Genomic DNA, 13211 nt, shown 5'->3' with positions numbered 1-13211 from the left:
AAACAGGCAGTATGATTCATACCTTCATTGAGTTAATTCACAATCTTATTGATTCAAAACAACACAAGAATGCGATAAAATGTAAATATGAGGCCACACTGAATAAAAATTGATTTATATATTCATATTGGAATGAGCATGAATATTATTGGTTTAATGTTGACATCATATTTGCTGATGCGACTATTGATATACAACGTCCTTAAATTGTCTGCTAGTTTCTGACCATTAATTACCTCCACGAGTGTCAGCCGAAATATATCATTTATTTTGATATGAATATATTATTCAGCTATTTCTTATTGAAGTTCTCTCCAAGAGTCTCTTCAAACACTGAATAAGAAATAATAGGAGATTATAGCAGATTTTGTAATTCTCAGTTGCTCCAGAAATTGAATTGGATGTTAGCGTGTCGCGCGATCAACTCTTAAAGGCAGGAACGGATTTCGCCATCAAGACTTTAGTGAAGGGCAATCCGTTCCCGAGTCTGACCTGGTCCTTAAACGATCAGGATGTCGACAAGGAAAGATGTAACGTCAAGGAGGATCCGTCCACTGGAAAAGCGTCATTGAATGTAGAAAAATCGGTGAGTTTCTTCTATCCCTTGCATGTAACCGACGTAAAGGAGGTCAGTAACGCAGTACTTCAACTTTTGAAAATACTCCAAGCATGACTTAATTACTTGCTCCTAATTTTTTTATATGTTTGTTTATTAAATAACTCCGAAACTTTTCTTTTATATAGCTATATTGCTATAGGTTGAAATTGAGCCAAAATTGGTGTACATCATTTTTTTAGGCAACCTAACAATTTTATGAAGTAGCCAGTAAAATTTGAAAGAAAAGGTTATTTTTGAACAGCCCTACTCTGCATGCAAGTCTTGACATTGTTGTGCTGTTACTCTAGATGCGTACCGACAGCGGCAGATACACATTGATGGCGCAGAATCCAGCCGGTCGGAAATCAGTGTCCGTTATGATCAGCGTGCTTGATGCGCCGGCGCCTCCGTCTCACATCAGAGTCTCGGAGATTCGATGCGATTCGTGCTATTTGAAATGGAAATCACCGTCAAACAACGGAGGCGCAGTCATAACCAACTACAAGTCAGTATGACTTTTATTGTCACCATACTTTGAAAACATGACAGCCAATAATTCCATGAAATCCTGGTCAGCGACCAATGGGTCATATTATGTTCTCATATATAGGCTTATATGCCTATGTTTTTTAATGTAATCTGCATATTATATTTATGTACATTGTACATGACGTATAACTGCTGTCAATCGAACTATACGAAACAAGTAGATATACAAATGGTACAAATGGTGTAAAAAAGAAAAACTAAACTATATCCAAATTTGCGACAAGATAGCGTGATGGCAGAGCATCCGGCTTCTTGATTGGTAAGCCGTGGGTTCAATTCCAGCCAAGTCAGCCCATAGACCTGATTAGTAACACTGGTATCCATGACTTCCCTGCTTGGCGCTCAGCATGACAGGGATAGCATGGGCGTGTGGTGCAAGACTTAAAAAGCCTTAGAAGGCTATATCTGCACCCTCCTTACCCAGCGACACATGTATATCATGCACTAATGATATGCATATGCACAGATCGTGTGTATGTATATCATGAGCCTGTGTCTATGCCGCAAAATGATCAAAGATTAAAACATACAACATCATCTGCTATCCTATCTTTATTGATATTTCTACTTGCTATCTTCAGGGTTGAGAAGTCTAGTAAGGAAACAAAAGCTTGGAAGCCGGTATCTCTGTCTACTCAAAAGACCAGCCTCATGGTGAATTACTTGACGGAAGGACGTCACTACAAATTCAGGTGAAAAACTGGAATAGGATATATTAACTCTTATCAGCAAGGAGCGTATAATTTCATTGCTCAAAAATTATCTCTCACCACTCGACTCAAATCGTTAAAATTAATGCTCGATTAAGATTCGAATCCTCAAACCATTGTGTCGTAATATAATCACAAAATTATTAATAACAATAGTGTCTTTATTCCTCTTTTTCCATTTTCACTTTCCTCTCTCCTTTACTCCTTTTTTTATCGCCCTTCTCTTGACTCGATCAGAATCGCGGCAGAAAACCAGTTTGGATGCAGCGACTGGGCTGTGTCCGAAGAGATTGTGGCAAGAGACCCGATTCGCGCGCCCGGCCCGCCAAAAGATCTGGAAGTCACAGACGTGGATAAGAGTGCACTAACCGTGACCTGGTCCAAGCCAGATCGAGAATCTGGAGTTTGCCCATCCGGTAAGACCCATTGAGTCATTGCATGTGTATATCTAACCGTGATAACTTTTATTATACCAAGAATACATTGTGGACTATTGTGAATGTGGACTTGAAAGCGAAATGGAAATGATGAGGAAAGCCGGCGTGACGTTGCCTGCGCTGACCGAAAATTGGCAGAATTTCGATACTTTATCAGAAACTACATGCACTATAGCTAGTGAGTATTGTCAGTAATTTTTTTCAAGGGTTGCAACATATATATCAAGTTCATTTCATTATGAATATACTACCTATTCATATTCAAATCTAAGTAACAGGTACGGTATTTATCAGTATGTAAAAGAATTCAGATGGTAATAAATTTATGTGAGAGTCATATTCGTATGAAAGTCTGTCGAAATATTTGGAGTACAGTAAATTTGATGACATGAATATAGTGTTTGTTGCGAAATCTGAACTTTTGCTGTCACTGTTTCAGACCTTACAGAAGGAATGCTTTATAAGATACGGGTGAGATCCGTCAACGAAGCCGGAGAAAGCAGGCCTAATATGACAGGCGCAGTTGCTACCAAACAAAAACTAGTGCTGCCAACAGTGGACTTAGACCTCAAAGCTCAAGACGGCTTGTCAGGTGTGTAGCCTTACATTATTATGCTTTACAACATATGATACAGATAGGAAAATGGTTCATCGCCTCATAAATTCCTACAAAGAATTAAAACTTCTCATTATGCAAAATATATTGATTGGATAGAGTGCTGCAAATGCAGTTCATAAAAGAATTGTGATATAAAATGGATATTAGCAGATATATATCTGTAAAAAAGGTACAGTATTTGTGAGACAGACCTGCAGTGAAGTGAGCAGGGGATCATTGAGTCTGCTGCATCTGTTGATAGTAATCATATCTATATTGCGTATATCGGAGCAATAATAGGGAACAATGAATATGACAGTTAAGTAGGATTACTGCATAGGACATGACTGATTTTATGAAAAACCTAAATAGTTACTTATTGAATACAGACTTTTGTGTAGATAAATATGCAGTATCGTATATCAAGTTGAAAATATGGTATTTCCGACAGTCCGAGCTGGCACCACCGCACGGATGTCGGCAAAATTCAGGGGCGTCCCCACTCCGGAAGTGTCGTGGAGTAAAGTCGACGGGAACATACTGGAACCGAGCGACAATGTTGTCATCGATACAGACGACCGATCAACAGTGCTTACTTTGAAAAATATACAAAGACCTGATTCCGGAGATTACACGGTTACTGTGAAAAACGAAAGGGGCATCAAGGCGGCTTCGGCCCACGTCAGCGTACTTGGTAAGTAATATATGGGAAAGAGTAATTTTATTATATATTCAACTGAAATACACAACAAGCTAATTGCAATAATAATAAAAAAGATGAAGGGGAACCATGAATAACTTAATAACTATGCATATTCTTCTGGAAGACCTTGAATGCAAGGCTGGACTAATTAGACTTGGACTCGGAAATCATAGTCTAGCTTGAGTAAATTTTGACTATTCACTTTCAAATATGTCTACCTTTGGAACTCACACAAATAAAATTTTCAATGTTTTCTTCAATCTCCACATTTTCCATAGTTAACACATTGATCCTCGAATTGTGTGTGTTTACCAGTTTCACTGTGAACATAGATGGTAATGTTAATACACAAATAAACACAAATGCGGTATTTGGTATCATTATGACTTATCTGCATGCTTGATCGTTCGTTAGTTTACTGTACCTAACAACATGAGATCAAAAAATCTTTAAAATCCATAATACTTTTATTGCTTACCCCATATGTAGATCGACCATCAGCACCAATCGGACCGTTGAATATCCTCGAAATGACGCCTGAAAATGCCGTGATATCTTGGCGAGAGCCAAAAGATGATGGCGGCTCCGCCATTACCAGCTACCTCGTGGAAAAAAAAGACACGTCGAAACAAACTTGGGGGATTGTGAGCTCGAAAGGCACTAGAACCAAATGCAAAATTCCCCGGCTGGTCCAAGGAAACAAATATCTGTTCCGAGTTCGGGCGGAAAATAAATACGGTCTCAGCGACGAGCTGGAGTCTTCTCCTGAGGTTGCTAAACATTCGTTCGGTAAGGATTTTACGGAAGAAATTTTTTGCATCAATTCTAACTGCTTTCAAATACACTCCTATAAACACCTTCTGTTTGCATATAATCTAAAAATAGCACATTGAGCTAAAGTCCTTTCTTTGCTTTGATTATTATTGGATGCCTGTGATGTCATACTTGGTCATACGACTTTTGATAGACTATTTGTTGACGAGTGTGAGACAAAAATATCCAAGTTCGTTTCGATATGAATATATTACCTAATTGTATATTGAAGTTCTCTGTCTTTAAAAATCTTCAATTGCCACTCTTAAATCCAGATGTTCCCGAGTCTCCTCCTGCTCCAACCATATCGGACGTTGCAGAGACAGGCTGCACTGTACACTGGGAAACTCCGGCCGCTGATGGCGGTAGCCCAATTACCGGGTAAGTGTAATTTTTTATATCAATCTTTAAAGGAAATTTTATTTTATTATCACTCACATAAGATCAGAGAAAAGACTATACCAAAAATAGCATCAAAACTGTTCATAACGGGTTTGACATTTGTCAGGTACCATGTGGAACGTCTTGACAAGCATACAGGACGCTGGTCGAAGATATCCCAGGATGCTATCAACGGACTGTCCATATCCATTAAAGGATTGATAGAAAACAGACAGTACGCTTTTCGGGTGTGTGCTGAAAACGCTGCCGGGCTTAGCAGACCCTCTGGCGAATCTGAATTAATCAAAGCTTTAAGACCGATAGGTATGTGTCATGTTATATTTTGGAAACGGCTGAAACGCTATAAATGTGTCATTTTGTAGCTGTTCCTGGCCCACCAGTCAACCCGACTATTGAAGACTACGATAAATCATCTGCTACCCTCAAATGGCATAAGCCTTTGAAAGATGGCGGTAGCCCTGTCTTGGGATACTTTGTTTCTTACCGATTGCAGAAAGATGGTGATTTGAATTGGAAAATTGCACATACTAAGACGATAGAACACTGTCAGTTTACTGCGAAGCATCTGGAGGACGGCGAGGAGTATAGGTGCGTTCAAGATTGAATTCGTTCATGTTTTTCATCATTTCAAGATGAATTCACATCTCCTTTTGCGTAATATTCTGTTATTTAGAGAGATTCTTTGAGGTGAAGAACTTGTATATATAAACGACTGAAAGACATACACATATTGAAATAAATTCATCATTGTCTATTGTTGTATGCATGGTTTTTTTCAATTCTCTACTAGTTGGTGACGATTACTACTGACGAATGTCAGCCGAAAGTATTCGAGTCTGTTTCAATATGAAATTAACATTCAATCGTACTTTGTTATTGCAACAGATTCCGAGTCAGTGCCTTAAATGAAGCTGGTGAGGGTGAGCCTGCGGAAGTAGCTTCTTCGATTATAATCAAGGATCAGGTAGAACATCCTGACATTGAATTGGACACAAGCATGTCGGGATGTATCACTGTCCGGTCCGGTCAAACTATCAAACTGCAGGCCAGAGTAAGCGGAAGGCCCGAGCCTGTTCTAACATGGTTTTGTGGAGACAGAACTCTTGAAGACACACGAGTTAACATGGAAAGGTAAATATTTTGAACTGTATAATTTTAGTGCTATCTATTAATGAATAAATACAATCCTTCATCTTGTCACGCAGAAACCAACAAGAATGCACAATGACTTTGAAAAATTCGGAACGCTCAGATTCTGGAGAATACAAAATCAAAGCGACCAATGATACGGGTACTAAAGAATCTGTGATCAAGGTGAACGTGCTTGGTAAGTCATGATTTCTAATATCACTCGACAGGAAGAAAATAATAATAACTTACTCTACCACTGTCACAGATAAACCAGGCAAATGCAAAAATCTCAGCGTCGGATATGTCACTAAAAACTCTTGCATCGTGAAATGGGATGTACCAGAAGATGATGGTGGTACTCCACTTATTGGTTACAACCTTGAGATGAAAGAACCGTCAACAGCTGGAATACTATCGCTTGGCTGGACTATAGTTTCATCAGGAGGTATACTCGTTTTATTTCAAGTTTCATCTGGGAGAGATCTTTATTGCGGTTTTATGCAGACACCAAGAAAATGATGAAGATATCTCTGCTGGAAAATCATCAGTACTTGTTCCGGGTTTCTGCTGAAAATAAGTGCGGAGTTGGAGAACCGATTGAACTAAAGGAAGCAGTAACCGCCAGTGATCCGATTCAGGTGCGTTTTATCCCAAAAACATTCAAAACTAACATCAGGTTTGAGAAATGAAGCTTCGTTTGTGATAGTTGATATTTAAATAAATGCCATAACTGAATGAATGTCCGGAATACAGCAAGATAGAACTAGGTCTGGAAACTAGGTTTTGATATCGTAGTCGCCTTCAGTTTAGGGACAACAAACCTCTATGAAGATTCAGACAAAGAACCATACATAACATGCTGTAACAGCGACAAAGTGACAGCTAGCCGAATAAACTAAGGACGCAACACCAAATCAACATTTATAAAGGAATGACTTGTTAATTGCTACTTCAGGGCAGATTGCCACCGTAACAGCTATAAAGACGCAGTGCATATCTATTAATGCTTGGCAAGATAAACTGTGATTATTCTATCTCAGGTACCTCAACCTCCGAGAGATGCTAAAGTGGTCCACACTGATCAAACATCGGTATCATTGGCTTGGTCTAAGCCGGAATGGGACGGTGGCAGTCTCGTGACATCGTACGTCATCACTGCGTCAAAACGTGGTTGCGATGAGCCTGTAGAAATTGACACTAAATCAGACAAATGCTCATTCAAGTATGTTATACTACTACTACTAGGTTTAAGTCAGTACTGAAGATGAAAATGGCTTGTATTTTAAGAATCTCCAATTTGGAAACCGATTCCGAGTACAAGTTTGATGTTTGCGCGATTAACAAACAAGGTCCCAGCGATCCCTGCGTGATCAAGGATTATGTGGTTGTGAGGGAAGATGTGGAAGCGCCTGTTGTGAAAATTACTACGCCGCTCGTAAAAGGAACTGTGGTTGTTCGTGCCGCAACGGATATTACTATCAATGCTACGGTATGATTTGAAGTTATTATGAAGATAAACATTTGTATTCTTGTGTCATCCGACTCTAGAATGTTGCTTGTGTATGCTGTTGTACTCTTCTTTAACATATGAGAACAGCCTCAATAGTATATATTTATATTCCACACAAATACCATATTGTTGAGCATGAACGACTTTTCTATGTTTCTCATTGTAGGCACTAGGTATGTTTAAAGTGTTGTCTGTCGTAAAGTTCTGTTACTAGATAGCTGATTATGTCTTGATATATATGTTTTGAAACTGATCTACACACAACATTCCTTCATCAGATTTTATGTGTGACAGAATACACCCAAATATATTTTCAGCTGGCACTTGTCCGCTGTAATACTCAGCGACTAGTGGAGAATTCAAACTACTTTGTAAGCTAGGGGTAATAGCTTTCTGCTTTGAATTTACAGGTTATTGGAAAACCATCTCCAGATATCAAATGGTCATGGAACGGAGACGACCTGTTCAAAGCGGCCAGATCTAGCATCAAAACAGAAGAGGGCTCCACCAAAATTACCATTAAGAACGCAACACGCAGCGATGTAGGAACATACGTGCTCACTGCTGTGAATAAATGCGGAAAAGCGGAAGCTTCAGCAAAAGTCAACGTTCTTGGTACGACGAAGACACAGTTGTCTTATCTTCTTTACCGTGACATATGTTTATGTTTAGACAAACCTGGTCCTTGTAAGGGTCCCCTGAACATTGTCTCAATTCAAAAAGATAAATGTACCGTTACCTGGGAGCCGCCCCAGGATAATGGTGGATGCGACGTCACAAATTATGTGTTGGAAAAGGCAGTGACAAGCAAGATGGTGATTTTATCTTCATGTTTATAATTTTAGAATTGTGCTTCCATTGCTAACTTCCTTTACAGGTTTGGTCTGTGGTTTCGTCGTCTGTGACTGCATGCGTTCTGCAAGTGCCTCGCCTCATAGAGGGAAACGAATACGTATTTCGTGTGAAAGCCGAGAATAAAATGGGAGTAGGCCAGGCAATCGAATCAGTACCGATTGTCGCAAAGAGCCCGTATGGTATGATACCTATAATCCGATATTTTATTGCTTTCATTACAACATCCATTTCAAGATTACATATTTGAAATTTGAAGACTTTTCGAGTGTGATTTATCAACAGTTATCGGCACACTAAAGGGATTCATACAGATTCAAGAGTAAAAACGAAATATGACAAAGTATGTCGTAGCTATCAGAATTACAAACCATGAAATTGGAATTGCAACAATGGAAACAACAAACGATGAAGTATTGAAATCAAATCAGAGAATTTTCTGCCTAAGTAATCACCATTGTTGGTTTCAATTCTCTACTAATTGCTGACCATTAGCTCTGACGAGAGTCAGCCAAAAATAGTGTGGTTTATTTCAATCGAAATATATGATTCGATCCAAAACTGAAGTTCTGTACTTCCTCGAATATCCTTCAGACTTTGAAGTATAAAATATGTGATGGGATATATCTGAAACACAATAACACAATAACTAATAGGAGATTTGTAAGTTATACAGAAACTCTTTAAGGTCTTTAATGTTTTCAGAAACTTTGTCTGAATTTTTTTTTGATTCTAACACTTTCAAATGAAAGAGACCATCCCATACAATGACATTGATCGTGTCATTAATATAGTGTTACTTTAATGTCAAGGTAAACCGTGTGCGCCGGAGAAGCCTGAGATCACTAAAGTCGGAAAAGATAACGCGATGGTTACGTGGTCCGCGCCTCGCACTGATGGCGGACGAGATATTCAAGGATACTGGCTCGAAAAGCAGGAAAAACGGGGAGTCCGATGGTCGCCCTGTAATACCAAAATAGTAACTGATCGAAGGTAAGTGTGGGAACCTTGCTTTGCTTTAGTAATTGCGATTGGCGAGCCTACTCCTCCAATTGAAAAATCAGTCATACCCCCATATCTTTGAAACTGGTGAAGCAATCGTTCTGAAATTTAGACACAAGGTGCTTCACTAAATATCATAACGTTGGGTAAATTCGGTGAGAAATAACCGAAATATTTTCACTTTTACCGTGTTCCCGTGATTTTGTGAACAAGTTTAGGCAAAAATTCTCGTGGTCGAATTTTTCAGTGATAATTCTTCTGGGTGCTCTTTGTAGATTCTAATCACCGTAAATTTCAGGGGAAAAAGCTTCTAATCCAAATAAGTTTTTCTTAGGAAATAAATACATATCTGCACATGCAGTGTGAATTCATAAAGCTCAATTGACTAATTTAAAGTAGGAAAATTTGTGATTATTGGGCTTTTTTCATTATAAAAAAATCGTTTTTAGTAAATGAAGGGTCCTCGAATGTTTGATCTTGTCTTTTCAAGGTTACATGTCACCGGGCTGACGGAAGGATCCGAGTATCGATTCCGTGTAAAAGCTGAGAATGAAATCGGCGTGGGTGAACCAAGCGAGCCGTCCAAACCAGTGCTTGCAAAAGAAATGGTGGAAGTACCAGGACCACCTTCCAATCCAAGAGTTGTCGATTCAACCAGGTACAAGCCCTCAAATGCCTTCCTTGACTTTCAAAAGTGAAAATACTTCCACTATGCTTTGATGATGCTATTATATCAAGCCTTCCGACATTACCTTTGCATATCTATATGTCACATTTCATCCAATTGCAATTTTGTATATACGTTACTGTTATGCACGGTTGACTAAAAACAATTCTCTCTCTTTTTCAGATCATCAATTTCTGTGCAATGGCGTGCTCCGGCTTTCGACGGTGGTTCCCCAATCATAGGATATATATTGGAACACAGTGTCGAAGGCAAAGAGGATTGGTGCAAGAGTAACGTTCACAATCACGAGTTTACTGTCACCGGGCTGAGGGCAGAAAAGTCATACGTTTTCAAGGTTGCGGCCATTAACAATGTCGGAACTGGTGCATATGCGGAGGTAATCTGTTCATGTTTGAATGATGCCAAATGTACCTGTAGTAATACAAACAAGTTGAAATACTTTGCTGCTAACCGCCCCTGGCCATAGTCGAAATACAATTCAAACTCTTCTAATTCTAATCAAACAGTGACTTAACTTACGTTTCATCACTTCAAATTGTTTTTAAGTCAAAAATTCCTGCTACTACAGGTCCCCGGTGCTGCACAGCCCAAAGAGATACTGGAAGAACCCGACGTAGAACTCGACGCTGAAATGAGGAAAAATATTGAGCTAAAAGCAGGACTATCTCTACGCTTATTCGCAACAGTATCAGGCAGACCAAAGCCCAAGGTCTCATGGACGAAACAGGTCCGGATTCAAAATCGAATTACGTCATAGTCATAATTTTTACAAATCTTTCTATGATTCTCAGGGTGAGCCCCTGTCAAGGCGTGCGGATATTGAAACCAAGGATGTCACGACCACCGTGACTGTACCAGACACAAGCAGGGATGATTCCGGAAAATATACATTGACACTGAGCAACGCTAAAGGGTCGAAATCCGTCAACATCAACGTCAAAATTCTGGGTTTGTGATTTGTTACTGCGTCCAGTTTTACATTATTACGGTCAGCATATTTCCTCAACTGCTGTTACATTATATATTTGTTGTTTCTTCTTCCACGTTTTCACATATGGTTTGTAAACTATCTGCTTTGTAAATACAGAAACTGCAATAATGGTAGTAAGAACTTTACAGGTCATATCATAAACCCTATACAAATTTATGTTTTTTTATGAGCCAATCCATTGAAGAGATTCTTGTAGGCATAGGAGCTCAATATACAGTTGAATAATAAGTTTATATTGAAATAAACACAAATATTTCAGACTGAAACTCGTTTGGGTAATGATTATAAGCTAGGGACCAGTGTTAATCAAAATCAGTTGGTTTCGTTTCAATAGGACTATATTATTTTCAATTATATATTGAAGTTCTGTACCTGCAAGGGTATATTAACAAATTTGATATTGAAACAATAGATGGTCTATCTGTGAGATATGTGACTTCAGCTTTCCGTTTGTCATTTTCAGATTCGCCAGGTTCTGTGTCTAACATTATCGTGAAGGATATCACAGCCAATTCGGCACAAGTGTCCTGGTCACCTCCCGATAACGATGGAGGATCTCCCGTGCATAATTATATCGTCGAAAAACGAGAGGCGGACAAGAAAACATGGTCAACTGCCACCACGACTTGTTCGAAAACGGCGTTCAGGGTGCTGAAGCTTGTGGACGGAAAGGATTATTACTTCCGCGTTTTGGCTGAAAATAACTACGGAATTGGCATGCCTGCTGAGACCTTGAAGCCTGTCAGAGCAAAGGATCCGATAAGTGAGATAATGGGAGCTCAATATCAGATGTGGAGTTTTTAATTAGGAATCTTGTATCAAAATAATGTCAAGTTGTTGTTGTATTCTATCAATCAGACACCCACCACGGCTTAGAACATATATAGGGGTGTTCATAAATGACTTTTTTTCTCAAATTGTACTGGCTACTTGATAAAATTGTTAGGTTACCTAATTTAAACCTACACACCAAATTTGCTTCAATTCCAACCTGTTGCCGCATTGCTACAGGAGAAGAAAGTTTTTATTTATTACATAAACAGAAATAAACAAAAACATCAAAATTTTCTGTTCACCCCATGAAAGTGTTACGTTGTCTACGGAATAATGTTCGCCAAATCTGGATCAATTCCAACCAGTGGAAGCGGAGTTTTTGCCGTCGAAAAATTTTGATTATCAATAAAATAGTATTTGCGGTGGCCAATTCTGTAATTATTTATTATAGGTGTGCCCACCGTAAATACTATTTTATTCAAATCCAAATTTTTCGACGGCGATAACTCCGCTTTCACTTGAGAAAAAAAGGCATTTTTGAACACCCCTAATAAACATAGGAGTCATGTACTCTAAATTAAATATAACATAAGATGAGATAAAAGGTTTATTAATGAAAATGAACAGGTATGGTTAGGTAGGTGAAATTGATATGTCAGATATGAGGTCTGTTAATTTCAAGCGCCAAGGTATCATTCTGGAGTGGTTTGTGGGAGTGTATTCACTTTATTTGTTACCTCCGCTGGTGATATATTTTGTCATGCACGTTGTAAAGTCCTTTAGAGAAATCGGCCAATTATGTGTTTCTGTTGAAGAAATCCAGAGATAACACTGCAGCACATCTGTAAAGCTTTCTTAAGTTTGATTAACAAATCATCAATGTTTATTCAGAACTGATTTCCAGTGTTTTCTATGTGAATTGTAACTCCTAGTTCTATAGATATTGTAGGTGTCCAATTATAACGAAATAAAATGGAAAAGATGCTTGCAGTGAATACAGTATCATTGAATGCCAATGAAAATGTTTTTCAGCGGAACCTGGTCCGGTCAACAGACTTCGTGTCACAGATGTTGGAAAATCTTCAGTTAGTCTTTCTTGGCTTGCTCCTGATCAGACCGGTGGCAGTCGCATCACCGGATACCTAGTCGAATATCAAGTAAGGGTGACGTTGATAATTTTATAGCATATGTCAAATGCTATTAATTTTGTCGCATTACTAAGGGCGAAGGGATGTCGAATTGGACGCTTTTCCGTTCGGTAGTGGAAACTCAAGTCAAAGTCGTGCAACTCGTAACTGACAAGAAATACCAGTTCAGGATCAAGGCAACTAATGAAGAATTGGAAGGGCCGCCAAGAGAAACGGACGTTATCGAAGTCAGAGAACCAGCCGGTACGAAATTCAAATTCATGTATTAACTTCCACCGTGTCTAGTAGAATATTTTATATACGCA

General features: G+C 38.9%; 1 protein-coding gene across 1 annotated transcript in view; it reads left to right on the top strand.

Moving 5' to 3' along the window:
- The window catches only part of LOC145439972 (titin-like), a 515551-nt gene that overhangs the window by 379440 nt on the left and 122900 nt on the right, over positions 1–13211 (top strand). Inside the window, exons 225-252 of the mRNA XM_080317640.1 lie at positions 381–586; positions 907–1103; positions 1729–1839; positions 2095–2273; positions 2335–2472; positions 2734–2886; positions 3344–3586; positions 4085–4384; positions 4684–4789; positions 4917–5113; positions 5173–5398; positions 5696–5941; positions 6016–6137; positions 6207–6386; positions 6446–6579; positions 6982–7163; positions 7229–7430; positions 7862–8066; positions 8124–8266; positions 8329–8485; positions 9116–9296; positions 9796–9963; positions 10156–10369; positions 10562–10720; positions 10785–10941; positions 11448–11747; positions 12791–12915; positions 12981–13149. Coding sequence (XP_080173766.1) covers positions 381–586; positions 907–1103; positions 1729–1839; positions 2095–2273; positions 2335–2472; positions 2734–2886; positions 3344–3586; positions 4085–4384; positions 4684–4789; positions 4917–5113; positions 5173–5398; positions 5696–5941; positions 6016–6137; positions 6207–6386; positions 6446–6579; positions 6982–7163; positions 7229–7430; positions 7862–8066; positions 8124–8266; positions 8329–8485; positions 9116–9296; positions 9796–9963; positions 10156–10369; positions 10562–10720; positions 10785–10941; positions 11448–11747; positions 12791–12915; positions 12981–13149 — 5100 coding nt within the window. The remainder of the gene's footprint in view (positions 1–380; positions 587–906; positions 1104–1728; positions 1840–2094; positions 2274–2334; positions 2473–2733; positions 2887–3343; positions 3587–4084; positions 4385–4683; positions 4790–4916; positions 5114–5172; positions 5399–5695; positions 5942–6015; positions 6138–6206; positions 6387–6445; positions 6580–6981; positions 7164–7228; positions 7431–7861; positions 8067–8123; positions 8267–8328; positions 8486–9115; positions 9297–9795; positions 9964–10155; positions 10370–10561; positions 10721–10784; positions 10942–11447; positions 11748–12790; positions 12916–12980; positions 13150–13211) is intronic.

This window comes from Botryllus schlosseri, chromosome 5 (assembly GCF_051294905.1).
Source record: "Botryllus schlosseri isolate E-star chromosome 5, Bs_hap1, whole genome shotgun sequence".
Lineage (NCBI taxonomy): Eukaryota > Metazoa > Chordata > Ascidiacea > Stolidobranchia > Styelidae > Botryllus > Botryllus schlosseri.
This window is presented reverse-complemented; position numbering and strand designations above follow the sequence as displayed.